This window comes from Lagopus muta, chromosome 18, assembly GCF_023343835.1.
Source record: "Lagopus muta isolate bLagMut1 chromosome 18, bLagMut1 primary, whole genome shotgun sequence".
Classification (NCBI taxonomy): domain Eukaryota; kingdom Metazoa; phylum Chordata; class Aves; order Galliformes; family Phasianidae; genus Lagopus; species Lagopus muta.
Genome location: NC_064450.1, coordinates 9,770,984 through 9,798,104, shown reverse-complemented (window position 1 = coordinate 9,798,104; position 27,121 = coordinate 9,770,984). Strand labels below are relative to the sequence as shown.

At 41.9% G+C, this 27,121-nt stretch overlaps 1 protein-coding gene across 2 annotated transcripts in view; it reads right to left on the bottom strand.

The window, feature by feature from the left end:
• Positions 1-27,121, bottom strand: part of CA10 (carbonic anhydrase 10) — a 154,428-nt gene that overhangs the window by 31,539 nt on the left and 95,768 nt on the right. For both annotated transcript variants that reach the window (XM_048965473.1, XM_048965474.1), the window contains exon 5: positions 2,039-2,224. In XM_048965473.1, coding sequence (XP_048821430.1) covers positions 2,039-2,224 — 186 coding nt within the window. The remainder of the gene's footprint in view (positions 1-2,038; positions 2,225-27,121) is intronic.

Below are 27,121 nucleotides of genomic sequence, written 5' to 3'. Positions count from 1 at the left end.
AGAATTCATCTCCACCATCCAAAAAGGAGACATCTAATCTAAGCATCTTGTCCAGCTGTTTGCCTGCTCTCTTGTCAAGGCAGATGCATTTCCACTGAGCAATTTGTCCTGTCCTAAGAGATTTGTCTGTAGCTATCAGGAATGCTCATCCTCTGAAGATGCCAGTCTTCTTCCATTCACAGTAGGAGGAATTCAGATAATTAGATGAATCCTTCCTATACTGTGGATCCAGCGATGCACCACTGGCTGACTGACTGTGGTTTCCACTTAGCTAGATTTTCTGCTTTTATTAATAGAGAACTGAGGTCTGTGCTAGCAAATAATATCTAAGCTTGACAAAATGTATTACTGCAATAATTCAGAAATAATAGGAAGGTGATGGCCTTGATCTAGAGACTCCAGAGGCAACACAGAGGGCAGAGGAAGCTATTCACACTATTTCACTCCTGATGCTGGGAAACGAGGTTAGAAAGCTGACTTTTCTGTTTAACCAATAAATGGAAATGAGCGCTGCCTGGAAGAGATTCGGGATGTTTAAACTAGGGCTCTGGTTGACAAGTGGGACAGCTCAGCTGTGCAGCATCTAAGGTACGTGTGACTGATTTCATGGAAGGCCGTGCAGGGAACTGCCATGGTGCTCGCAGGCAATCGGGCACTCGGCGATGGTGGGCAGCTGGGCCAGCAGCATCTGTAGCTCTCCCAGCTGAGCAGCTGCTTTGCTACCCTGCTCTCCTCCAAGAAACCATCGCTAGCTCCACTTTGAAGTGTCACTGCATCATTTGGCATTTTGAAGTGGACCTTCTTTAAGTTATTCAGTGGTATTTCAAGCATAACAGGACGGTGGCTCAGGTACAGCTGCTGTGTGTCAGTTGTTTCAAGAATAGAAATGTATTGAAGCCAAAGGAATGTTAGGTCAATATTAACCTGGCTGCAGGAAGGCAGGCTGAAGGAGATAAACTGTCATGTTTAGTCTCTACATTAGAAGGTTAAGGTCTTCCAATCCAATGCCAGCTGCACTTATTGCTGCGCTTCGAAACTTCTATTTTTGAAGTCCCAGAGCCTAGGTAAGTACTAGCACCAAGCATAGCACAAAAATGCTCTACACGTTTACTTTTTGTTATAGTCTATGAGCGATTAATTTCTAACTTTTGTATTCCTTTGAAAACATCTGAAACAATCCTGATATGTTGTATGGAGTGCAGCGGAGTGTTTCAGCTGGATACTTCTTTCTTGTTCAGTCAAACTGCTTTCATTTGGGTATCTCTCTCCTATAAATAAGATTAGCTAAGCGAATACCCAAGTTACTATAAAGCACCCAACTTTAGGCTCTTAAAGGAGTCATACATTTTATGCCCACTTACCACAGAATTTAAACAAGGCAGCCAGAAGTCAGTTGTGTAAAACATGAGTAATTTCATGAAAAAGCTGCTGCTGGTTATGTTACATGTCTGTGAAGCTTTTCAAAGTAACTAATTGCCATCAGTTAAAACATTATTTGACAATCCTAGAGTTAATGTCCTGCTCTTAAATAACCGCTGCTGCACAACACCAAAGAAAATAACACTCATTAATTGTCTGATCACCAGAATCTGTGATAGATATTACAGATGGTAATTCACTCTTCCCCAACAAAGTTCTTCACTATGAAAAAATTATTCGTTTTGATCTTCCAAAAGAAAGGTAATAGGACACCTACAGAGTATCTTAAAAATAACCCCTGTGGTTATTCTGAAGCATTGCCTTATTTGTTAAGTGGAGGAGAGATGCTGGCAGTTAAAGGATCCACAAGGCTACTTGACTGCTTTGTAAGCAGTGCATTTGTGAATACAAGGTGTCCATGAGTGCAGTTAAACAGTTTCTTTTTAAATACCACTCACACATGTAGCCATGCATGGGCAGGGAATAAAAAGTAACACAAAAGCTGAATTCCACCCTGGATTAAGGGAAACAATTTTTTTTGTTGCAAATACCTTCAGGTGGAAATGAAAAGTGTAGCATTCCATGCTGCTTCATTTGTCACTGGAATATGTTGACGTACCTCCCCAGAGAACGCCTGTCCGTTGAGAAGGTGCTCTGATCCCTGGCTGTCCTCACTTCCGAAGTGTAACCGGATTTCCTCCAGGCGGTGGCTGTATGTCATCGGCCCTCCGGAGATGTTCACCAAGTGCTCTTTGTCTAATCGTAGAGAAACGTGTCTCCCTGTGTTGTACATTGTCCCGCTGACCTAAACAGAATGGGGGATGAAAAGTGTTCCTTTCAATATCATTTGTAATTCCTTGAGACCAATTACACACAATGCAGGTGTTTGCATCCTACATGTCTTCATTTAAACTTGGCACTGTATCTCATTATTACTGTGATGAAACATGTGACCTGAGGACATGCTTCAGGTGTGTGAATTTTAACTGTACATTAAAATATTTCTGTAAATCCATATGGAGCTGTTCTATCCAGGGGTGTATGGTTAGCACAATGAGTGAGACTATTATACTTCTGAATAAGTAGGCTACTAGAATATTTCTCACCCAAAATCTGAGTAGTGACTTCATTACTAAATTTGTCTACTGAAAATGGGGACATTTCTGCTGGCTTAAATTATTTAAGTACACTTGAAGAAATCTGAAATTTAATTCATTTTTTTCTTCTTTCGATATTCATAACAGTTATCTAAAAGTGAAGGTGCTGCAAAAGCAGGGAGATAATTATTCATAAAGCAGGGAGCCTTGCTCATTCTGATGCTGCAGGTCAAGCCATTCACTGTCCTCTGCTGCAAGGCTCTTTGTTCTGGGTATTCTACAGTCGCCAGAAGTTTTGGCCACAGTGGTACAAAATGAATTATGGTTTGGTGAGTATCTCCAGTTCCTCCTACACCTCAAGTAGCTGTAACGATCTTTGAGATTCAGCTTCATTTTTAAAAAGACTGAATGGTACACTTCATTGAAAACTGATTTACGGTTTCTGTAATGAAAAAGAAAACAATTGTAGAAATCTTTTTTTTCGACAGAATATAATTCAGTCACATTTACCCCTGTCACAGAAGTTCCTACAGCAGGAGGTTCCTTAACTTACACGTCATCGAAAAGTGCAATACGCCAGCTTGAGTTAAAGTAGAAGAGTGATTGATTTTAGAATGCTCTGCGTGGATGCAAATGCTACACTTGAATGGCATTCATTTACGTTAAGAAGAGGAAGGATAGCAATAATATGCTTTGTTGCACTTCAATTTAAAATTAAAGACATGCCTATTATGTATTATATCCTATACATCAGTGCTATAGTAATTAACATTGCCGCAGTGTCGTTTTATCTGTAATAGTAATTACAGAATTTAAATGACCTGTTTTGTTGCACAGTATGTTGTAAAAAAATTACAGCGCAGAGTGCGATGCAGCCGCACGAATGAGACGGAACAGGTTGTGAGTGCCGTGGTTATTTTAAACTTTGATATACGCCGTTTCTGTTTTGTTTATTCCAATTCAAAATGAACAGTTTCAAATGGTTTTAGAAAAGCAGTAAACACAAATATTCCCATTCATCTCCAGTAAAACACCATGATTTCATTTGTAACTGCTCCTTAGTTTTCTGCTTGACTTTGCGTACCTAATAATTAAATACCAAGTTTAGCTTAACAAGTGAAAGGTCAGGTTATTGAATGCAGTTGCAGTACACTGCGAACGGATGAGATGAAATTGCTAACAATGCTAAGAAATGCAGTTGAAAAACAAATAGGGGGAAATGGTTGAAAGCCTCCTATTCACATCTGAAAGCTCACGCTTCACTGAGCACCCCGTTAAATTTAGCAACAGTGCAGAATATTCCGAATCCATTTTCTTACTTAAATTGCCACCAATCTCAAATTAGGTTCCCATTATTTTCTCTCTTCAGGTAAAAGTGACCCAAATAACCTCTAATATGAATGAAATAACTCTCTGTAGAGCAGAGAGGGGAAGTGATAAGAGACAAATTCAAGAGCAGGAGTAACATTTGTCTTTCTCGTTTTCCCTTTCATAAAGACACAGAGCTTGTAATGAGATTGCATTGTCCATTTTGAAACAGGATTTCCCTACGTTACCGCAGGTAAAAAATACCAGTAATGAGCTGAAGTATCCGACATGCCTCATTTCCCACCTGCAGGGAGAGCTGAACACCTAAGTGAAACCACAAGAACCTCCCGCACAGGCACACGAGCTCATCACCAGGAAGGACAAAATTCAAGATGTTCAATATAAAAAATGCACGGCCGTGTCTTTTTTCCAGCATTTTTGGGCTCAGCTGGGGCACTGGTTCTCCTGTTCTGAGTGTGTGCATGTGGGAAGAGTCACATACTGCAACCCAGATCCCAGGCAAATGGCTCCTGATGTCTCTGTGCCATTGCTTCTGTACCATCGAGGCTTTTAATGGCATTTCTATTGAGGGCATTTGATCACTACAAGAGCAAAAGTGTCTGACGTTTGCCATTTACTCAGATTACATATGAATGAAAGATGAAAATGCTAAAGAACTTTATTTTATCTTTAATTTCTGGAGACCTTCTGTCTTGCCATGTTTGTACAATAAGGCTGCGGCTGATCATGGCAAGTTTCACTGGACTGCTGTCTGAAATTGTTGCAGTGTGGGATTGTCTGCTTTATATACAAACTGAACATCTCATGACCTTTAAAAGCGTGCTTTTCAAGTACAACCACTTTCAGTTACAGGGCACAGTGCAGTCACCTCCTGCTTGTGAGCTCAGTCTGGAAATGCGTTACACTCAGTAGGAAAGCAGTGTGCAGGAAATAGGAGAAGTCTGTCTGGCATTGTTGGCATTGTTGCCAGCAGAAAACTTCCTGTTGTGTTTTCTCCATGTACACTTCTCACTGCGACTGGAGAAAAAGGAGATTCTGATCCTGTTCATTATGTGAAGTTTCTGACCAGAGAGGGACTTTCTGTATTTTATGTTACTGAGCCTTCAAAGCAATGGTGCAGCATCACTTTAGAGCATGGAAGTCGCTTGGTTTTGTGGACAGTGAAGTTGAGCAGGGTTTTGTAGGGGTGTCGTCTGTCTGCTGTGTGCCCTGCTGCAGAACAGGTGGTAGGAGGGCTCCCGGGGGAAGGACTTGGCTCTGCCCGGTCTGGGCAGCAGCATCTACTAGTGCTGAGCACAGTGTGGTCTGTGGATTGGAAGAAGAGTCACAGGGAGTGCTTCAAAGGGGGGATGTAGAAAGGGCAAGGCCAAGCTCAGCTAAGAGTTGTGTAACTGTCACCTTAAAGTGTCAAATTTCCCTTTGGTGCCACTCCTTCGCAGTCATGGCCTCCCGGTGCTCTATTACTAAGTAACATTTTTGTTCTGTGTTTCCCTTTGACTTAAATGCATACACAGTTTTATTTAAACAAGGTTAGGTAAAGATGAAAACAGCGAACCAGGCTGGGGAAAAAAAGCGCTAATTGCCCCTCTTGTGTTTTTGAAAACAACCAATGTTCACATTTATCTCACGTGCTACAATAAAGGCTGCGCTAAAGCAATTTTATTAAAGCATCCTTAAAAATCTGCCTGGGAAAACAGCTACATCCAACATTTTCAGAGTTAGCGATGCCACCGCACTCTCAGCTGACCCAGTTTTCCTCAAACACTGAGAAATGTTTCTGAACTGGTAGTTTTACCTATGGCAAAATCCCCGAGTAGAACAGAGAATGTTGATGGGCTTCAACCTTAATTGTGGAATATTTCAACTTTGGTAGACTTTAATTAAATTATTAACATATTCCTGATGTGTTATTTTCCATTTAATCTCATTCATTTTAATTCTTGCTTCACAGAGCTTTGTGCACATAATTCCCCAGCAGCATTATTCTCTCTTTATCTTGATGCAAGGCAGCCACACAGGCAACACTAATTTATGCACTGCTGCATTTCTAAGTGAGATCTGGGTGCCCGTGTATCTGGGTGGAACTTGCTGGCCCTACAATCAAGTCCAAGTTCTGCTGCTTGGTTGTAGAATACAAGATCAGCAGAAGTACATAACTAACAACTGTGAATTCTTTGGCCATGTTTATCTTGAAACATCACAGATTTTTATGACCATGAGAAAAAGAAGTAGTGGAAATAACTTCTCCTGATGTTGCTCTTTAACCCTGCAGTTATGGAAGCATTTCATCATGTCCTTGTTAACCCCGTGTCTTGCTCACTTACTCTTTTCTTCTGAAACCGGTCCTGAACTAAATATTTTTCAGAACTTTCATGTTCTACATCACTACATTATAGTCTATGATAAAACTGCCTTCAAAAGGCTGTGCAGGACAAGCCTCAGAAAATGAAGTGTGTTTTGGGGTAAAGCTGTGCCAGTAACACAAGCAGGGATTGCAATAAGAAAGGTGAGGGAGCTGAGCTGGACTCCGTGCCCTTCATCCCATGCTGGCTCATTGTCACCGCTTTCCAGCAGCTCTCTGCTTCCCAAGGGCCTTCACAAATGGTGAAACAGTCTCTCAGCATTTTGGATTTATTCAGGTAACAGTGGCCTGAAGATCAGTTCCAAAAATATTTTTTCACTCGTATCAGTACCTGTCAGCAGAGCAGCACCGAATGTAAGGAAGCAGGAAAATCAATTGTGTATGGCTGCCTGCTGTGGTGTCCTTGGATCTTATCTGGGGTTTTAGCTGTTTCTTTCTTTGGGATGAAAATAGATACAGTCCAAAGAAAGCCTAGCACTGTGTAGGGAAGCAAATCACTGAGAATTGAAGGGTGTTTTGAAGATGTTGTAATGCCTTGGTTTTACATCCTGCAATAGTCACACTTCTGTCATCCACCGCATGGCTCCCGGATCCTCCCCTTGAAGTCTTATGTTCTTGCAGCTCTGCAGGCTCCAGGGGCAGTGGGCTCTCTGCCCCACTAACAGCACCTGAGCTGTTAACAGCACTTGTTTTGTCACTGCCTCTGCTTTCTGCTATTCCCTATCAACACAGCAAGAGCAGTAGATGTCCCAGTGACTGCAGACCAGATTCTATGGGCAGCAGCCATCAGTTTTCTGCCCATCCATGGAAACATGAAAGCACCAATACTAAGACTGAAGTAGCATCTGTCATCTAAGGGACTCAAAGAGCTTCACTAAAGCAAAAACAAATATGCAACTGTCTTCAGGCTGACCAGGATATGTAAGCATTAACACCAGTGTTTGCTTTTCTTCAGACTTACGCAGGGTTGTCCCATTCCCATACAACGCCTCATGCTGCAGCTCAGGTCACATGAGCCTGAGCTTTTAAGTACAGTAGCAACCAAGCAATGTTTTTCTGAGTACTCCAAGCAAAGTCCTTTCTTTTAGTGATTTTGTTGTTGTTGTTCATAGTATCTTGACCAGAACCTGTTCAGCAATACGAAATATTGTTCTCATTGATTTGCAATGACTGTGCTGTGGGACATCCCTTGTATCTCTCTGGTACAAAACAGACTTTTTAAACAGGTTGGCTTTTTTTCTTTCTTTCTTTCTTTCTTTTTTTCCCTCTTATGGAGCACTCAAGCACACTTGGGAAGCCTTTGTACATTTGAATATTTATTCTTCATAATACTTTTTCCTTGCCTTCTCTTTAAACTCTACTTATGCAGCCTTGTGTAAGAAAACCATCGAAACACTGTGAGCATAGCAACATCTGCAAAATTATGTTTGCAGTAAACAACTTGCTTCTTGACCTTTTAAATCATCATCTTCTATAGATTTGCATAAAAACATCTCGCCATAGATATGTATTCGAAGTACTTCGTGCTGTGTAATTTAGATTGCAGCTGTTTCTTGCAGCCTTTCCCTGCTGCCAGCAGAGAGCACTGTTGACCCATCCCACATGGCCATCACCTCTGCCACGGGGATTTCCACAGCCAGGCAGAAAACTAAAACGAAAATAATTTGTCAGTTGGGTTTGGTTTGTGACACAGCCTTATTCCGTGTCGTTAGGTTCAGAAAGTGTGGTTTGAGCAGTGGGACAGAAGTGAAGGAGCAGCACATTATGGGACATAATTGCTGAGCTTTGAGGAACAGCAGACCTCCCCATCACCAATATCTGATGGAAGACACAGATGGGAAAATGTAAGAGAGAAGGGCAACGATTAAAATAACTTTTTGTCTTGATAAATTTTGAAAAGGAAATGATGTTAATGAGTCTATTTCATGCATTTACCTGCTTACTGTCTCAAATATGCCATGACACGCATTTTTAAGGCCCCACTGTCAGTACGAGTCCCTCCTGTTCACTGGGCTGCAATTCTCCTGTTTACATCCCTTAAGTGACTGATCTGAGAAATCGTGAACCAACTTCATAAATTAAATATTCAGGCTTACTGGTTAATGAGCACTATATGTCAATTTCTCAGTGATCAAAATAATGTGCTTCAATAATGTATACACTGTTCTGTAATAAAAATATAATTTTAATGGGGGACCCGTAGGGTCACGGTTAGCCTGAGATAATTACAGGCCATGGATAGGAAGGAGTGGGACTGCTCCTAGGCCACAGGTAGTACCCACAGAGCCTATTGCCACTCGCTGCCTTCTAGGGATAATAAGGCACTTTATTACATTTCCACTGCTACATTAATGCACTGATTTTTCTCTGTTAGTATCTGTGAAGTCTAAAGCAGATGCAGCAAAATTTATGGTGACTAGCTTAATAATTGCTGCATGCATGTGTTTATGTTTACTGCTCTCCTTCATCTAAAATATTCCAAATTCATTCAAACCATGTGTCGCAGATGAATTAGATCCCAGAGCTTTCACTAGATTTCTAAATTAAAACTGAGTTATTGAAATAAGCAAGCAGAAAAACTGACTTCTGTGACTGGACAGCTTCCATCAGCACTGGCTGAAAGCCTTCAGGGACTAGCAAGGATTTTAAGTACGGGATGCATCTTGATACTGAGAGCTTCCTGCATGTTGGGATCCATTACGTGCTGCTCAGTGTGAAAAAAGGAATCGTTAAGGATGTTTTGCTGTAGGAAAGCAGACTGGATCTCAAAGTCTACCATCAACTGTGTAGAGTCCTGAAACCTACAGCCTGAATTTTTCTGGGAAACTGGAGCATGGAAGAGGAATGTGTAAAAGCAAGTTACATTGCAATGTAGCCTTAGAAGACTTCTTTGTGTACAGCAGAAATGTGCAGTATCAATGTAGATAGCATGCAGTTATGTAGCAGGTAAGGCAAAAGTAATCAGATTCATTTTAGACTAGTAAAACGGTGAAGGAATTGTGTCAAGTTCTGAGTTATACGTGGTCAGAAATAGGTCACAGACTCCATCCTGAGATGGCTGCTTTGTATAAATACCCAACAGTGCTCCAGCTGCAGTCCCAGATGGGTCCTGACTGTGGTAGAATCTGGAGTGACTTTGGTTTATTAGCAGAGCTAGAGTTTGTTGCGAGGTGCCACGTGTCTGCACTGCACTCTAGAGCTCAGAAAAGATGTCCTGGGACTTCTATCTAGGCATGTAGTGTACCTGCAGGACTAGGCTCTGTGACCCACAGCCCTCTGCTTCCACAGCCACATTCTTACCACTGAAGACAAGTTTTATCTTTTGGCCTGACAGTTATAAGCATTATGTGAAAGGAGAGGGGAAAATTATGTTTGCATGTTCTTTTTCGTTCATTAACCTTAGTTTAGAATTAAGCTAAGTCAATAAGTAATTGAGAGAATAACTGAGGCTTAGCGAACCCGTTACCCTAATTTAATCTAGCGATCTGTAACAAGATTTTAGATTGAAGAATCCTCATTAAAATCTGTGTTAAGAATAATTTTTGTCTCTGATGAAAGGATGTCAGAGCTGCCTGTTTAAATCTGAAGGTTTCAGTGCATTTTCAAAAGGTACAGAAGCCTACAAACCGATGAGAAATTCAGACAAATGAAAGTTTCTCTTTTCATTTTATATAGGGCTTTAAAAAGCAAATTAGAGATTCTGAGGCTCTAATTGAGTCGCTATGTAATGAGTGATCTTAAGATGCACTGATCTTCAAAATGTTCTTTGATTGGAATGCCAGCAGCTTTCCAATGGCAGCAGAGGGACCGTCTGACATGCAAGTGCATATGGAGCAAAGGGATGTCACTGAATTCCTCCGTGCAGAAAAACTGACACCCACTGACATTCACTGACACTTGCTGAAATCTGGTGGGGACCAAGCAGTGGATGTGGGTGCTGTGAGGGTTTGGTGGTGTGTTTCAGCAATGGCAACAGCAGCATGAAAGACACGCCAGCTTCTGGATGGTCATCTAGATGGTTGTAGGTGGCATACGGTTCTTGTTCGTCTCTGGCATAAATACACAGTGAATGGCTACGTTGAAAAATTATGTTTTGCAGCTGAGAATTTGCTCTATAAAATAGTGTTACTGTGCTCTTTCTATTATTGTAGTTACCATAGAAGTAAATAGAAGGCATTACATTTGGAGTGGCCTACGTATTTTTCAGTCTAAGAAGTAAATAACACTGTAGGGAAGTGAAGGTTATTAGTACAGTCACCACTTTACTTCTAATGCACTCATCACATCCATCCATCTGTGCATATGTAGATACGCGTTTTGTCATAAGCATTTATCTGTATATATACAGAAATAAAATATTTTCTTTTTTTCCTAATTTCTGTGGATAGAAAAAGAAAGAAAAATGCCCATCCTCACACACAGGCTTAGATTAATGAGTTGGCAAAACCTTCCTGCTGTTGTGCATCCATAGCATTAGATTGCTGTCTGAATGACTGAGACGCATATGGGTTTCTGAGCAGGGTGAAGGATGTGCACACAAAGTTCATCTGTTTTATGCAGCAATCAAAACATACCATTATTAAGTTTAATGATACAATTTTACAAGAGACTGAAAATACCATTTCTCTAATTCTTTTGCTGTCGGGAAGGTCTGCGTTTCTATGCCTATTAAATTTTCATAAACCCTCTAAAATAAAGAAGTGGCCACTGCTGGTTTTTGAAATCCCTTGAGCGTCCTGGTTTTGGCTTGGATGGAGCATGGTGCTGGTATGGTGCAGTGCTTTGGATTCAGGATGGGAACAATGTTGGTAACACAGTGTTTGAGTTGTTGCTGAGCAGTGCTCATGTCAAGGACCGCCAGCTTCCCACGCCACTCTGGGGACAAAGCAGCTGGGAGGGACGGAGCTGGGAGAGCTGACCCTGAGCGACCGGAGAGATTCCCCGTCTCACATGGCATCATGCTGAGCACTGACACCAGCGCCGTGGGCCAGGGGGCTGCTGCTGGTGGCTGGGCATGCTTGGCTGGTAGCGAGCAATTGTGCTGTGCTTCACTTGTTTGTCTGCTTTCCCTTCCTTCTCTTTTCGTTATCATTAAACTGTCCTTACGTCAACCCAGCAGTTCTGGCACTTTCACATTTTCCAGTTCTCTCCCTTATCCCAGTGTGGGGCTGAGCACAGGGCCGGGTGGTGCTGAGCTGGAGGGGTGACAGCTCTTACATCTCTGCAGCCATGAAGCTCCTGCAAGGCCCAAGAAGTGACACCTATGAAGGGAGATGGCAGTGCCTGATGGTGGCATGGCCAGAGGAGCGCAGTAATGCTTCCCTGCAACTCCAAGTCAGTGGAGAAGGAAAGGAGAATCTGTACAGCTCAGCTTTTAACCATGAAAGGGATAGAAGTTTGATCAGCTTTTTTTAGCAGAACTGTAACAAGTTTTTGCTTCCCAAATCACTGCCAGGGAAAAATGCACACTTATTGCAAAATAATTTCCTTGCATCTCTGGAGGTAAACTAGTATTTAGATAACTTGAAATTTGACCTCAATAAAATTCATTACGTGTCAAGGCAAATCCTTTGTGACATGCAAAAATCATCAGCTATTCTGCCCAGTAGCATTTTTCACTTTCATTTTTTTGAGCAATAGAAGAGAGCTGCTTTGTCCTGATTTTTTAATTCTTTAAAGAAGGCAAATAACTTCACTTTCCCTGGCACAAATAATACTGTTTCTGTTTACCAGAGGTCTGTTTTACTCTACTCATTTTATTACTCAAAAACATTAATGTATTTTTTTATGTTGAGAAAAGTAGAACTGCAGTAAAAGACAGAAATAAAAGAAAAATAAATTCGACTCTTATTTTTCTGTTCTAACAATGCACTTTAAAACAAAAAATAGTAACCAGAAATGTTTTAAATGTTCTTATGTTCTTACTAACTAGAGAGAAGGCAGGCAGAAATCGAACTGGAACTTTCCAAAGTGAAGATCAGAAGTGTTTATTACACGCCATTAGTGAGAAACGGAGGACTTTGGTATTTCTATTTTAGATGCATTTGGGTTCTGAATAACGGGTCTGCCCCAGAGCTACTGAAATCTGAGGGCAGCACCTGTTTTTAATATATAGTTGGTGACCGATGGAGTCTAACATAAAGGCAGGAAATCCTTACAGGTCTGCGCTAACAGAAAAATATCCACTCCCTGGTGCAATTGGGAGATTTGTAAGTCTATTGTGGCTTATGTCCTATTATTTTCACACCAACTATTTCTAAAGTCTAGATGATGCCTAATAAACAACTCCTTTAATCATCTTTAAAATGACAAACCTGTTGATAAATTGAATTTTCTCCAACAAGATATTGCTATATTGATTTTAGTACTCCATTTTTAATAAGCAGAGACTGTTCAGAATTGCCTGCTATGACAGCCCGGAAAGTAGGGCATCAACTGACTTGGCAAATGGCTGAATTTATAGGGGAAGTTTTTGCTAGAACTCCAATCCGTTATTCTTTTATTGTCGACATTCACTTGCAATAAGGACGTTGGACCAAATCTGCTGCATATGAAAAATGGACAGATATGTCTACCTAGAAGTTTCTGTGGTAGATTTCCTCTTCTCAGGAATAAAAGCCATATCCTCCCAAGCACACCTTAAGTCACCAAATGAAGTTCTGCCCACGGGCAGCCCCACTGACAGCCCAACGGCAGCAGGCGTGCAGCAGTCCTACAGCTCAGTGCCAGAGCAATGATTTCATTGTGCCATTCCTATCCCCAGTCTGGGTCGTGTTGCTGAAGGCACAGGGTAACACCAAACTTCTAAGATAGCGCTGTGGTTAATCACAGAGAGAAAAGGTGAAACCCAGTGGGTCAGCGCATAGCATTCAAAAAGCCACTTGTAATTGCAGAAGTGTATTTCATCTACTGCTGGAATTGATCTTTCTTTTCTCTGAATGTATGAGAGCTTTGCACATGCCAAGGAAATCGTGGTGCCTTTAGACACTGTCTGCTCAGTCTGCTTAGTGAAAAAGTTACTCACCTGACTGGCAGTAGTTCTCTTTGGTAAAGGGGCGGAAAACTGCTCTGATGGTGGCACCACTGGTACTACAGAAAATACATAAGTTGGAAGCAATACAAAATCCTTCCATGCAATAAACTTGAATGAGATAAATGTAGGGACAAACATCTTAAAATGTTGCAGTTTGAAATAAGGAAATGTTTTTGATATTTTAACCTCCACCTCAAAAGAGACTGTAGCTGCTGTATCAAAACCATATCTTTGTGCGCATTCAAAGCTGTTCTTGGACTAAAAGCATATCCACAGTTATCAAAACACACAGGCACCTATTTGCACGTCCTGCCAGGGTTGTGTATTCACTGTACAGTGCTTGGTATTTTACGAAAGCTTTCTTTTGAGCCACAAAGTGATTGCTGAACAAATTGTGGTACATACGAGCTGGCAAGTGGCAGTGCAGTAATGAGTACTGAGTAAAAATCTGAACAAAGACGTTATGGCCAAATCACCTTTATGGGATTTTGGGTTCCTGGTTTAAATGCTATTGCTTGCTTTTTTTTCTTTTTCATTTGTATATTAAAAAAGGCTTGGTACTCTCAAATCCATGCCTCTCATCCCTCGTATTCTGTCAAGTGAAAGCAAAACAAAATGAAACCAACAACTTCTAACAGCAAAATTCCAGCCTCAGGTCAGCGTTCCTCAAGCTCTGGTGTGACGCTCATACAGATGGAGCACATCAGAGCCCCCCATGTCTGACTGCTCACAGCCACGAGCTGCTGCCTGCTGAGGGACTGCACACACATGAACCAGTGGCTCATGTATGCTGAAAGGCTGAGAAGTAGCGATCTAGGTCAGCTTCTTCCACATTCAGGCTCTTGAGCAGACGCGACCTGATTCTCAGAAGCCCCGAGTAAATAGAAATCTAGAAATGATAACATTTCAATAGAAGGGGCTGCTCTTCACATCCTAGGAAACTCCTATATATGCCCCTCAGGCTATCAGGAAAAAGTTAATCCTAACGTTTTCATCTGTGATTTTCCTCCCTTTGTTGTTCAATGATTTGGTTAGCTTGCTGTCCCTTTTACTCTCCCACATATTTGAGTAGCTCTCAGTTATAACTGTAAGCCTGCTTTTCCTGTGATACCTGTTCCTATGTACCCCTGAGAAAGGTTAAACACGTGCAGAAAGGTCCCTAGGTTTTTCTGTTCTTCTGAGTAGAACTATTATTTGTTCTGTGTGTCTCTTTGTGATGTTTGCAGAAGAATTTCTGAGTACAGTTTGCTTCCTGAAAGGTACCTAAATCCTGACAAGTCCTGTAGGTTTTCTTTCTGTCCAACTGATGATGTTCAGGAAATGCCCAGCCTTTCATTGCCACGCAGTGGGGCATCATCCAGGCTCACATTTTTCTCCTGACCAAGGCTGCTCAGCTGATTCTAGTAGTGCTGTAAGAGCATACAACACAGGAGCAACCAAATATTCACTGTCAGCACTAACCTAGCCTTGCTTCTGAGTTTAATAGGATGAACACATCCTTTTGTATCTATACCCTGAGATTCTGCTATTGAAATCAGCAGAAGCAAGGTCGGGTGATAACTGTCTAAAGAATTAGTTGTAAGTTTCAGTAACTCCTCATTAAAAATTACCCAACAACCTGTCCTTGTGGAAAATTCCTATTTAGCTGTAGGGATGCCTGGAAGGTTCTATAGAAAGAACTGAGAAAAAGCCCATTGTGATTATTCTGTGGGATTTTGAAGCTATTTTGCTACAGTATTTTATAGGGATAGAATTTTCTAACATAAACATTTCAAACATCCCAAACCGGGTGGCTTCAGATTCTGCTATAGGATATGTGTGAAGGAAGGCATAGAAAAGTCTAGCAGAGAAATTTGATATTTTGTCTTGTCAGGAGTACAGAGCTCTGCCATTCAGCATGCACTGCTGAGTACCTGTCTCGCACTTACATTTGTTACATCAGTGAGTCCTATCTATTTATTTTCTGTATTTACATCATAAATTAGAAGATACTGTACTATGAACTGATATGAAATAGCCCACTGATTGTATTTGGAGAGCCAGTATGTACTCAAAACAGAACTGTGCCCCCTACCCTGGCCATGAAGCATTCAGAAACCTTTATGCCCCCACCACTACCTTTCCTTATGCAAGTCTTATTCTGAAATTAATGTACGAGGAAAGCAGCACCAGTTACATCAAAAAGACTGAACAAAACTTTGAGAAGCACAGAAGAAAGCATAGCTTAAAACCTTGGGTGACTGGATGAACTCCACATACTGTTAATTAATATTTCAGCCAGCTATATCACCCCAGACAGAATAATCCCACAGTATTGCAATACGTGGCTGCAGTAAGAGCTAACCTACTGACATGCTGCTTCTAGCAAATCAGAGACCTCAGGCTTAATCTACATCATCTAGAAAGCATGTGTGCAGAAAATGTGTAATGCCAGATCTTACTATGAAAAAGAAGATTAAGGCTGAAAAAGGATTAGAAATTAATTAAGGAGCTTCTTCATGTTTCCCAATATCCTTCTGATCTGTTACCAGCCTATCTTCAGCGTCTCTGCTGCTGATGCTGTTGTTAGTGATTGTTTGAACCACAAACACTGGGGCGGATTATGGCCGTGCTTTAGGACGAGCTTGGGGCTTATTTTCCACTTCCACGCTTTCCGACTGATGGCAGGGATCAGTGGGAGAGCTGCAGACTCCGAGCTCAGAGGGACACAGATGTTCAAGTCTTGCACTGCTGCCAGCAAGCAGCCTGCTGGGTGTTGCATCGCTGCAGGACTGCAGCAGAGAGCTGGCAAGCACCTTTCAGAGCAGTAAAGCTCCGAAATGGCTCAACTGATGGGGAGGGAAGCAGCCAGAACCCTGAGCTGACTAACAAAGTGGTGGTGAGGCACAAGGAGCTTTCTGAGCAACTGAGGCCCTGCGATTTTTCAAAGTCAAGCGAAAGTGTTGCTAGGCTCTGTTTCGTGAGCACAGCTGTGGGGCTGTTCAGCATCCTTCAGTGTGGCCACACCATGCAAGTGAGGTGTTAGCATGAAAAGTACCTCATCTCAAGAAGTTTTGTTTAAACTCTGTGGTATGTCCTTAGCAAGTTTTGATCTGAGCGTGCTCCATGTGTACATTCAGATTATGCAGCAGTGAATCAGTTGTTCTGATTAACATTAATTTTAGTTAATATTAATCATTTTTAAATTAATTATGGTATTTACTATGCAGACAGTTTCTCGCTCATGACATGGAGTGTTTCTATTTTCTGGAACTTGATTATACTGAAAAATACAATCTTCACCCTGCTGAGGCAGAGTGATCATTATTTTGTTTGAAAGCTGCAGCTGAACGTGCACATAAATGGAATTAGCACAGCATGACTATGAGATATCCTATAAACAGGGCCCTCAGGCTTGTTTCAGGCAAAAATCAAATGTATTTTAACACGTTTATGAATACCCAAATATGAGCAGGTTCTGAAGTACAGAGAGAATCATAGACGCTGACAGCACTTATGAAAGCAAGTAGTGATAAAGGAACTGTAAACAATTTTTTGAGAAAAATGAGTTTCATTTCAAATGAAAACTCTAGAAATGAGCAGGAAGAGCTGACTTTGACAAGCAGGAGGCACAAACATACAAAACCCCCTAAAACTCATGACATCAATGTATCAAACTAAAAGAGCCAACTTAATGGCACCTGATAATAACTATTAGCTACTATTACAGTATGCAACAGGTTCCAGCTCGAGCTGAGGCAAAGTCAAAGCATCCATTTCTTCTTACAAACTTAAAGGAACGAACACTTCCACGCTGCCCTCACACTCAGTTCTGCAGTCTTTATTCGTTCCCTTTTCCTGGGCAGACCCTCGGGAGCAGCTTGCCATCTCTTGCGCACATCTCAAGGGTTGTTTAAGTTTCCATTTTCGGCTGCAGGTTACCACATTTCCATATTGCCAAGGGCTGCTTAGCAGAGCTGAAATTTCTTCTATTCTTACTTCTCTGTCACATTGTTGGGGATAAAGCAGGACACATCTGCTTTTCATCCACACCGACACGCTGCTCAGACCCCACGAGGCTTTCCTTCTCTTCCCCCGGCTCAGCTCACTGCACAAACGTCCAGCTCTGAAGCGGTGCGCTGAAGCCTTCAGGCTGGATTTCCACGAGCAGCAGCACTGTGCTTCCTCTGCTTCCATTGAAACAGCAGCATTTGAGTGGAACAAAATTAGATCAATGGTGGGCACGTCCATGCTGTGTGATGGAGCTCAGACAGACACCTCCGAGCTGCTGCTGACACGGGTGGCCCAGAGCCAGAACCAATACGATCCTGCTGGCAACTAATTGGCCATGGCAAAATCAAACCAGAAAGTTGCTTATTAAAGATTGTACTTGCTGAGATTTACACAGCCGTGGATTCATACTGACGCTCATATGCAAGAGATGGGTTTTGAAACTGCTGTCAAACTGTGCTATCTTTGTAAGACCTCAATATATAGTATTTGCAATCTCTGCGATGTGCTGGATTGGTAACCAGCAAATCTCTATTGTTTCTGAACCAAATCCTGTTTAGAGAAAAACCTGTCATTACACAGAACCCAAACACTTTTAAAAAGAAAAACATCTGCTTGGTACTAAAAATACATGGGAATGGATAACTTCAGGGAATATTTAACAGTACCTGCAAAATACTAGAAGAGATTCAAATCTGTTTTTCATATTACATTTAAATTCTCACAAACTTATTCACCATGCAAAATACAGCTAGCAGCTGCTGTTCCTTGTCCTGTGATATTTAATTAGTAATTAATGTGTATCATATGTGTGTATGAGTGTGCAAATATTTATTTACCATCAGTTTGATGTTTCTCACTCTCTCTCTTTTTTTTCATCACAGCAATTCAGCTCTAAATCTTCTAGCAGTTACGTAAAGATGCCATTTGGGAACCCAAAATTGTACATTTTCTCCACATGTGGCAAGCCCAACCTCCTGTTCTCACATACATACGAGTGCATCAACATATCTTATATTTTATGCAGTAAACCAGTTTCTAAGAATTACCATATAAGCATCCCATGAAATATAACACATCTTAAAAAGGCTTCATTGAAATGTGTTTGTCAAAGAACTTCTATCAACTGCAACAGGCTCCAGGAAGCTCTTGCCAGTTATTTACATGGAGCCTGGCATTCTTTTTGTCCATGCAAGTGGGAAATGGAGTGGTTCTTCTCCCATCTTGCATTTGCTGAAGTATAAATCCAATGGCTTTGGTATCTCTACTTCTGATTACACTGTTGTGAGAGGGGAATCAGATCTGGAGTTTATCGATGAGAATGTTCAAGTGATCTTTGAAAAGAGGAAGTCTTTGATATGCACAGGGAAAGATGCTTTCTAAAGATAAGCAGCCATTCTTTATGCGTAGTTCTCTAGGTTTTCTGCTCTGAATATTCAGTGATCATTTATGGCAGAGAGCACATAAATCTGGGTTATGAGATCCTAAATCGCATCTAGGTAAGTTTTGCAGTTACCCTAACTAATATGGCTGTAAAACTGTGGGCACATCTACTTGTACTGGGCAGGCGGCTTCTCTCCCTGCGTTGCACATGTATGCACAAGACGTTGATTTAAGGAAGTGCATTTGGTAAAAACTACTGAGGTCACCTGGTGATGTGGTCCGCATTTCTGGCCTTTTATTTGAAGCAGAATGCTTCACCATGTCCCCATACTTGGATTTTCTTTAGGATTCTGAATTCCTTGTGGGGTTTTTTTTCGTTTTTTTTTCATGAAACAACACTCTCCTGGCAGCACGGAAATTCTGATGATTATCAGCCAATGGGGAGTTTTGCAGGTTTGTGCAATGAATAATTCACAGCAAGCTGATTATCATCTTGAAACAAAAAAGGGACAAACAGGTTTGGATTCAAACCTGGAGTGAGACGAGCTGAATTCAGCCTATTTGTTCTGGAGAGAGAAGCACCATTCTGCCCCAACTTCCTGTAATTTTTCTGGTGCCAAGCAAAGCTTAAGATCTGACTTGGTTTTGATAGAAAGACGGATTACTGGTGAAATAACATCAGATCCTCCCAGTAACAAAAGGCACACACAGCAGTTAGCAGTGACACCTTGTCATCCACTCTGTGGGTAAGTGCACATCAGCAAAGGTCCAGGCACGTGCTCCTTGCAGGGCTCTACAGAGGACACAGGTGAATACCCTGAGCCTCCCCCCGGGTGGCTGCTGGCAAGGTGACAGCCCGGCCCTGCCACCTGCCTGGTGGGTCCTGCTGGCAATTATGGTTCTCCCAGAGCATCAGAGTGTAGATGGCTGAAGATTCCCCACAAACGAACACAGAGCTTTGAAAAGCTGGCAGTTAGAAACAGGCTGCTCTCTACGGCTGAACGTTTGTGTTCTCATTCCCCAAGGCTTGCCTATTCTTCCTCTTACTGCGGGTATATTTTGAACTGCTAGGGACTTAAATGCCAGCAATATTCACAAGACAGCTTTCTACATCAGCGGAGACAGTGCTACTGGACTATCCTTTCAAGTCTTAAGAGACATCCTAACAGCATCCCTGCCTTGCCTTGTTCCAGGCAGCTGAACAGAGAAATGCAGCTAAAAACAGTCAAAGAACCAGGATTTTGTGAGCAGGAGAGTGGCACCAGTCATTCAGCATAGCCTTCTCAGGGACATTGAAGATTTATCTCTGTTTCTAAACTCTCAAGTGAGCTCAGTAACCAGACTGTGTAACTGTTCCATCTGTAAGGCAATAATGAGGTGATGTGCTCTGTACTGGAGACACAGTCTCCCCTCAAGCTAACATGGGGGAAGAATTCAGTAATGATCTGAGTAGCACTTTCTGTAAACATAGGGAAGGCAGATAGTCTTCCTGTGCATTTGTTATGCACATTCACTCAGCTGAGTTCTGTGATATCCAGTGTCTGATAAAATCATGGCCTGAAGTAATACTAGAATAAAGCTGTAAGTAGTTCCTATGTGCAGCACTGACTTAACTGAAGTTCAAAGCTAATTACTGACATTTCTACAACTGCAAATATGTTGATATTGTTTGAGATACAGCAATTTCTGAGCTCCAATTAGGAGATTATATATATTGATTGGGGACTGACACTGGAAATCTTCTAAAATAGATAGGTGAGCAAATTAGTCAGAGATGCATGTAGGTCAAATCCCTCCTAGAAAATCCTCTGGAAGCATCTAAGCAAGAGACAAAAACTGAAAACATTTACTGTGTGCAACAGGGCAATTGAATTTCCCTAAATCAAGAGGAAGAATTAAATTAATGGAGCAATAGTTTGACAAGTTTGGCTTCAGTCACTAGACATAAACAAAATCATTACTTAAGCATATTGCTAATTATGTTCAACTCGAGAACAAATTGAGTGATAGCTGTTAATTAGGGCTGTGTGCACAAGAAAATGAGCAATAACATGACAGAAGGCTCCGAGTACGTGCGTGTGATTGCACAACAGTGTTACACACAGGTGGGCAGAGGAAGGAGTGCTGGTGGATGTGCACATGTGCTGACTGTGAAGCACACACCGTGCTTGCTTTGTTCCAGGCTGAAGTTGTTTTATTGTTTAAAATACATGAGTGATCATAGAATCCAGTTCTGCCATCAGTTTACTCTGGGCCACTGATCTGTCAGTTAGGAATGGCAGTGAGGATCATTACGCAGCACAGCCCTCTCGTGCACCACTTCTGCCAGCTGAGGATGGTGGTTCCACCACACGGTGGAAGGATGGGATGCTTAAATACATCACATCCTGCAGACTGCAGTAAAAGGCCACGTAGGTGGTCAGATGGCATTAAAGTTCTTGGCAACGAAAAGATTTTGCTGTGAAAAGATACGTATCATCTTTTGTGGAATACATGAACATCCCTGCCTGATTTTCTAACCTGGGGTCACCCCAGAATGCACTTGTGTCCAGATATATGTACATAAGCAGTTGAGAAATGAAAGATAAGCTTACATTAAGTGATAGATTCTGTGAGCCATGCTGCTATGTTTATACAGGCTGCTCAATTCAGCAGTTTGGTTGAAAGGATGGAAATGCACATGTGTGCAGGTCAGGAATGCAGAGGAGCGCTGCACTTCCTTCTGGGGCACCCGGGGTCTGGTCCAGCCTGAAGGAGCTGCTCTGCATGCTCTGACAGCACGAGTGATGGGAATGAAACCTCAGTAAGAACAGGGAGCAGATTTGCACTCCTGAGCTGAACGAGAGCTCTAAATGAGATGCACATTTTAAAAACTCCAGATGATGTTTATAGGACTGGGCTGTTAAAACACATTCGGTTTTGTGCTGAAAATATTGACCTGCTGCTTACAGCTATTAGAAAGTCTGGGCAACGCTAGCTTGGCAGCTACAGGTGATTATATGGTTACCAATGGGTTATTAAATCTCCTCCAAATCAATGCCTCTTCTTCCAGAAGTGTATTAAAAAAGCCGGGGAGGTACAGAAACACCCCAGGGAATTATACAGAAGCTATCCTATATTTTTTAAAAATCTAATTAACTGTAAAGTAATTTCACTCCACAGAAACCATAATAGCACAAACGTAAGAGAAAGAGCAGTGGTTTGCTTTCCTGCCTATTGATTTCTGGATGGTAACTGGAAGAGGCAGGTATTTTCAAAATAGCTTATAAGGAAAGCTTCTTCTGTGCCCAGGGACAAAATCTAAACAACATTTAAATGTCTTGTTTTGCTGCATGTTCTCTTCAGACTTTGAAGTTTCATCAGTAAGTAGGGATACATAGTTTAGATCCAGTCCGTGCTTTGGGGTTCTGATCCACTGACCCTAGAGCATTGACCTTAGAGCCCCCACCTTCCCAACACTGTGCTGATGGAGCTCGATCTGCAGGGTAACAGCTCTCCTTCAGAACGGCGTTTTTCTGTTCATTGTGCTGTCTTTTCTTCTCAGTTAAACTGTCACTATTTTCCAAGGAACACTGAAAACATCTGCCAGCACTAATACCTCTGGGAAGGCCTTTCCACCCCGAGCAGCCACCCCTGCTTGACAGAGATGCTCAGCACCCACTCTGAGCCTGGTAGGGAGGAAATTCCAGGAGCTCTGAGGCACGTCTCACACCGACCACCGCCGTGCTGACAGGGCTGACACCTCCGCTCTTGCAGAGAATGGCTGCCAAGGGGTGGCAGGCTGTGCTGAATTTTACATGAACCTGTCAATGTAGTACGTAATGTTACAATTATGGTGCTCCTCCGAGACTTAAATCAGCATGACATCGCCTCCTCATTTACTGTAACAAAAATCTTTTGTCTAATATTAACTAAATGCTGCTCTTATTTACGCCCTGTTGGTTTTGTTTCCAAAATATTTCACGCACGTACAGCAGGAGCACACTGCTCACCCGATTCTGCTCTCAGTAATGGTGCAGCAACATTGATCTGAACACTGCCTCTGTGTCTGAGGACACTTGTAAACAGAAAGTTCAAAGAATGGAATCCCAGTCTCAAAATAAACACAAAATCCCAATTGATTTCACTCAGGGATTTTAAAGCTAGAAGAAAGATGTGCTGATTAAGCCTTATGTGAAAAAGGGTGAATTTGAGTTAGCGCATCCTTTCCAGAATTTGAGGCAGAAATCTTTCATAATTAGGCTCTTTATGGATCAGGAACCACTCACCTACTCTGTGCCACTAGCCCAGTGTGAGCCATATCTGAACATGTGAAATACATATTGTAGTTCTGATTGTTTTCAAGCCCTTACCAAATACGTGTGGAAGCTATGAAATGATAGGAACATCCTTCCTGCTGCTGCCACATCATTGCCTCCCTGCTTGTCTTGCCAACTTCCCTCACCAGTCTTTTAGCAATTCATTCATTCTGCTTTCCAGCCCTCAGCTAGGGAGGCGATTTCAACAGTGAGTCTGTGAGAGAGCAGTTGGTCATATTTGGAATTTTGGTATTTCAAATGAGTTTCAAAATGCAGTTACTTGCTTGTGTACAAGCAAATATTTCATGGAAAATATTTTCTGCAAAGAATAGGAAGGTTGCTTCTGATTCTACCTGAACCAGGATTACAGACGAAATGAAACAGGAAGGTCTGAGCAAGTTCTAACAACATTCCTGTGGTTTGTTCACATCTAATAATGCATCAGGTGGGCATTTTCTCTCTAGACAAAATGGGCTTTCCAACTCAGTGTCACAGTACCCTGTTGTGCTGTAGCCCTATCTCCATAAAAAAAAAGTTGGGTTTGGTGTTTTAAAAGTCACCTTTCCTCTGCTAAATTAATCCGCCAAAGTCTGAGTGCTGCAGTTAAGCTCCCTCCCACAGCTTATCAGCCCCACGTCCCACAAACACACACACACACAGACGGCCTCCCTCTCTCACACACAGCACTCCAGCTGGCTTACTTCTGGCAAGCAATAGGTTTTCCTTTGCACTTAACTCAGTGTTTTAATTTTAGTTCAGTCCCGTTCAGAACAGTAGGCTACCATTTCTCTAGCTCTCGTTTTTGCTCTATCTGCATCTAAACTTCAGGGCAGATATTCAACGTTATGATAAAGTGAAGCACTTAAGGAAAAATTCATATCAAAAGTCTGTTTCTGGGAAGTAAAAGCTAATATGCAGTGTTGGGGAAAACATTACAGTTGCAATCCTGTGCACATAATGTGACTATTTATCATTGTTTGGCACTTTCAACTGGATGATTCAAGATTTACTTCATAGTTTCATGACATTTACAAGAAGAGAAAGGAGAAAACATTTGGTAAAAGATGATCCCATACGTTATAAATAATGACTTCTGTGGTGTCACCACAAAATATCTCATAATAATGAACCAAGGTGAATAATTCACACAATTTTCTATGGGCTTGAAAAATTAGATTATTTTTCAGGAGCTAAATGAACAATAAATTTCAGTTCCAAACAAGCAGCTTTGCAGTCAGTCTCCAACTCTGATGCAAACATCCACGCGTACAGGAAATGACGGCCAGAGAAGCGACCGCTGCGAGGTGCCACCCCTAGCAGTGTGTTAAGGCAGAGGGACCACGCGCAGTGCAGGGCATGCTCCACCAGTTTCATAATTCTAAGGGCTTTAAAAACAATTTTCACGTAGCCCTGAAGTGAGCTGTTCTAATTATAATTACTATTCCAACGGCAACTAAAGCACTGCGATCAGTTTGCTCACATGTTCTGAACTTACGCTTTATTTTTCTGGAGAGAATTTATTTTCCTCATAGAGTTTTTGCTGCCATAAATTGCTAATAAATTTGAAGATTCGTTACTGCATTCAGTAGCAAATACATTCTTGTAAAATACACCACAGGTACAACTAAAGAAAGGTAAAAGCTGAAGCTCTCCCTTTTTATTGTCAGCTAGAATGACACGCGATACGCAGAGCTCAGAGGTTAATACACTAATAAAAGTAAAGTCAGCCCCGGTGATTTGGTATGATCTGCTGTCTGCTCAGTCTGTGTGTCTCTACCCAGCAATAAATATCCTATTTGTTAGGAGTAATGATATTCGTATCAGTGTCCTTCTCAGAAATGTTACATGCAGATATGGATCTGCACCTGAATTACAAAATAGGAAACCAAGTGAGAAAATTTCATTTTCATTTTTGCAGGATTAAACCCAAGCCCAGAAAACTAGCCTATTCACAATCAATGACCCGCTATAAAGTTAAAAGAAATCTTTTAAAAACAATTTCTGTTTTTTTTTGGGGGGTGGGGTGGGGAAACTTGTATTCTAGATCTACGAATTTCAATGTTTGGTTCTGGAGAACAGCCTAATATTCATGAAGGTGGTAGGAAATACACAATTTGGATCCCTGCCCTGCACCCTTTGGTTCTCATTGTTCCCAAAAGTTTCCAGTCACAGGGAGGCAGGCTTACCCCCCAGCTTTATTAAAACTAGCTATGAGGTAAGCAGATAAAATGCTTTTAATAGTTAAGGGCAGTTTCAGTCACAAAATGTTGGGGCACAAGGACTACAGCACTGCAGGAAATCTCATCAGGAAATACCAGTTCTGATGCCTTTAGGTATCTCGTGTTTGGGTTACTACCAGATCTAGGCTGACCCAGGCTGTATCTTACACCTACAGCAGGCACCAGACCAGGCTCTGCTGAGAAGATGTCAGGGACTGCTCAAGGGTGGGATTTATATGGACACGCAAAGTCAGGCTGCCTTGTGCACTGTGGGAGGGGAAATCCATGCAGTTCAGCTGAGATTCGTCCTGAGCCCAATTCGCTCTTTAACTGCTGCAGTGATTAGAGGTTTTTATATTCTGCAGGTAAGGAATCATCTAGCTGCACTGATAATTCTGAAGCATCTGTAAAGTGTTTTTCAGAATATAGAAAGTGTTTCTAAAACACGCTGGTACCAACATGTTTTGTGCTACGGGACCTGCACCAAAGTTCCCAGGTCTGCATGCCAGTTCCACTCTGTTGTGTAAAAGCAGCTTTTCCAGCAGTCAAAAAAGGGTTCGATGTCACATTATTTCAGAGAGTCCTTAGGAACATGATTCCTTCTTGTGGCTTTGGAACATCTCTGCTGTGGTCTGCTTGGAGCTGCAGTTGCTCTCAGTGTCGAGGGAGCCAGGTGCAACATCGGCTTCTGAGTAGCAGGGGGACAACAGGCACCTTTGCCTTCTCACTAACTCAGAAAACAGGAACTTATTCTTCAAATTTAGATGTTCTCCATGTAGCTGCAAAATATACCTACCTGTCTTTTCATGTTTGGTCTCTGCTTATCTTTGTCTTGCAGATTTGCTGGAGGAGGATTAGAAACAACCAGAATGTCACTTGTGCAGCCGAGACACTCGTGTCAGTGCATGGCAACACACGGCACAGCCGAGCTGAGCAGCAGCACAGCCTGCAGCAGCAGAGCTGATAATGGCCAGCATGTGAAGCTTCACACAATGAGCTTCTGAATTCTAATGCTGTCTCCATCAGTCCATCAGTAAGTACTATCTATTTACCAAGAGTTTGTTTCAATTGACGCTGTTTTCTCTGAGATTTGGATGCAGAACCTTTCCATAGGGCTTGCCTATTGCTTTGCCTATACCTACGACTTTATGAATTTCCTAATTGTGAAGCCCTTATTATTAATGTCCTATTTTGGCTCTTAAAATGATATCCAAGTTCAGATTTTCTGATTTAAAAAAATATAGTTCTTTTGGCACTAAGTAAAAACAAAGTCCTTTGAAAATCGAAAGGAGAAGGGGTTTGCTTGAGATGGATGCTTTAGCTCTTGGCACTGCTACAGAAATAATTCCATGAGAAACAGGCACCCACTTCACCCCTCTGTCCAACATCACTCGACAGCAGGAAAACATTTCAGTGCAAACAGAGCCTTTGCAACTGCCAGGAATGAATCCTGGCTCCACTGAAGTAAATGACTTCTGCCACTGATTTTAGAGAAGCCAAATTTTTTTTCCAGGTCATTTGAATCCATGTCGCGCAGCTGGTTGCTCAGGTCTAGAAGCGCTACAGAATGGTTCTTGGCAGTCATATGCAACAAGAATACCCAGTGTCTGCCTGCTATTTTGGCCCTGGGAATTTCATCAAGTCAGAGCTGGTGCTGGGCAGAATCAGGTTGCAGGCTGCCAACACAGCGATTTCCCATTCAGAAGTGGGCCTTTTCAGGTTTATGTGCACTGCCAATCTGTGAGCTGTCTGCAGGAGTCCCAGTGCAGTGGCAGCTCGTAGTGTTGATGAACATGGCATCTGCACGCTGCCCAGCTTCTCTTAGCAACCCCCAGTGGTTGTTATTTAAATATTAGGGAAAGTAAAAAGGCTACTCACAGCTCTTACTGATTACTGCACCTAATTCACTAATCTTTTTTGTCATAGTGATTTAGTGATTTTGTCATAGTACCATAGTGACTTTCTTTCCTCCTATGACATACATTTTCTTT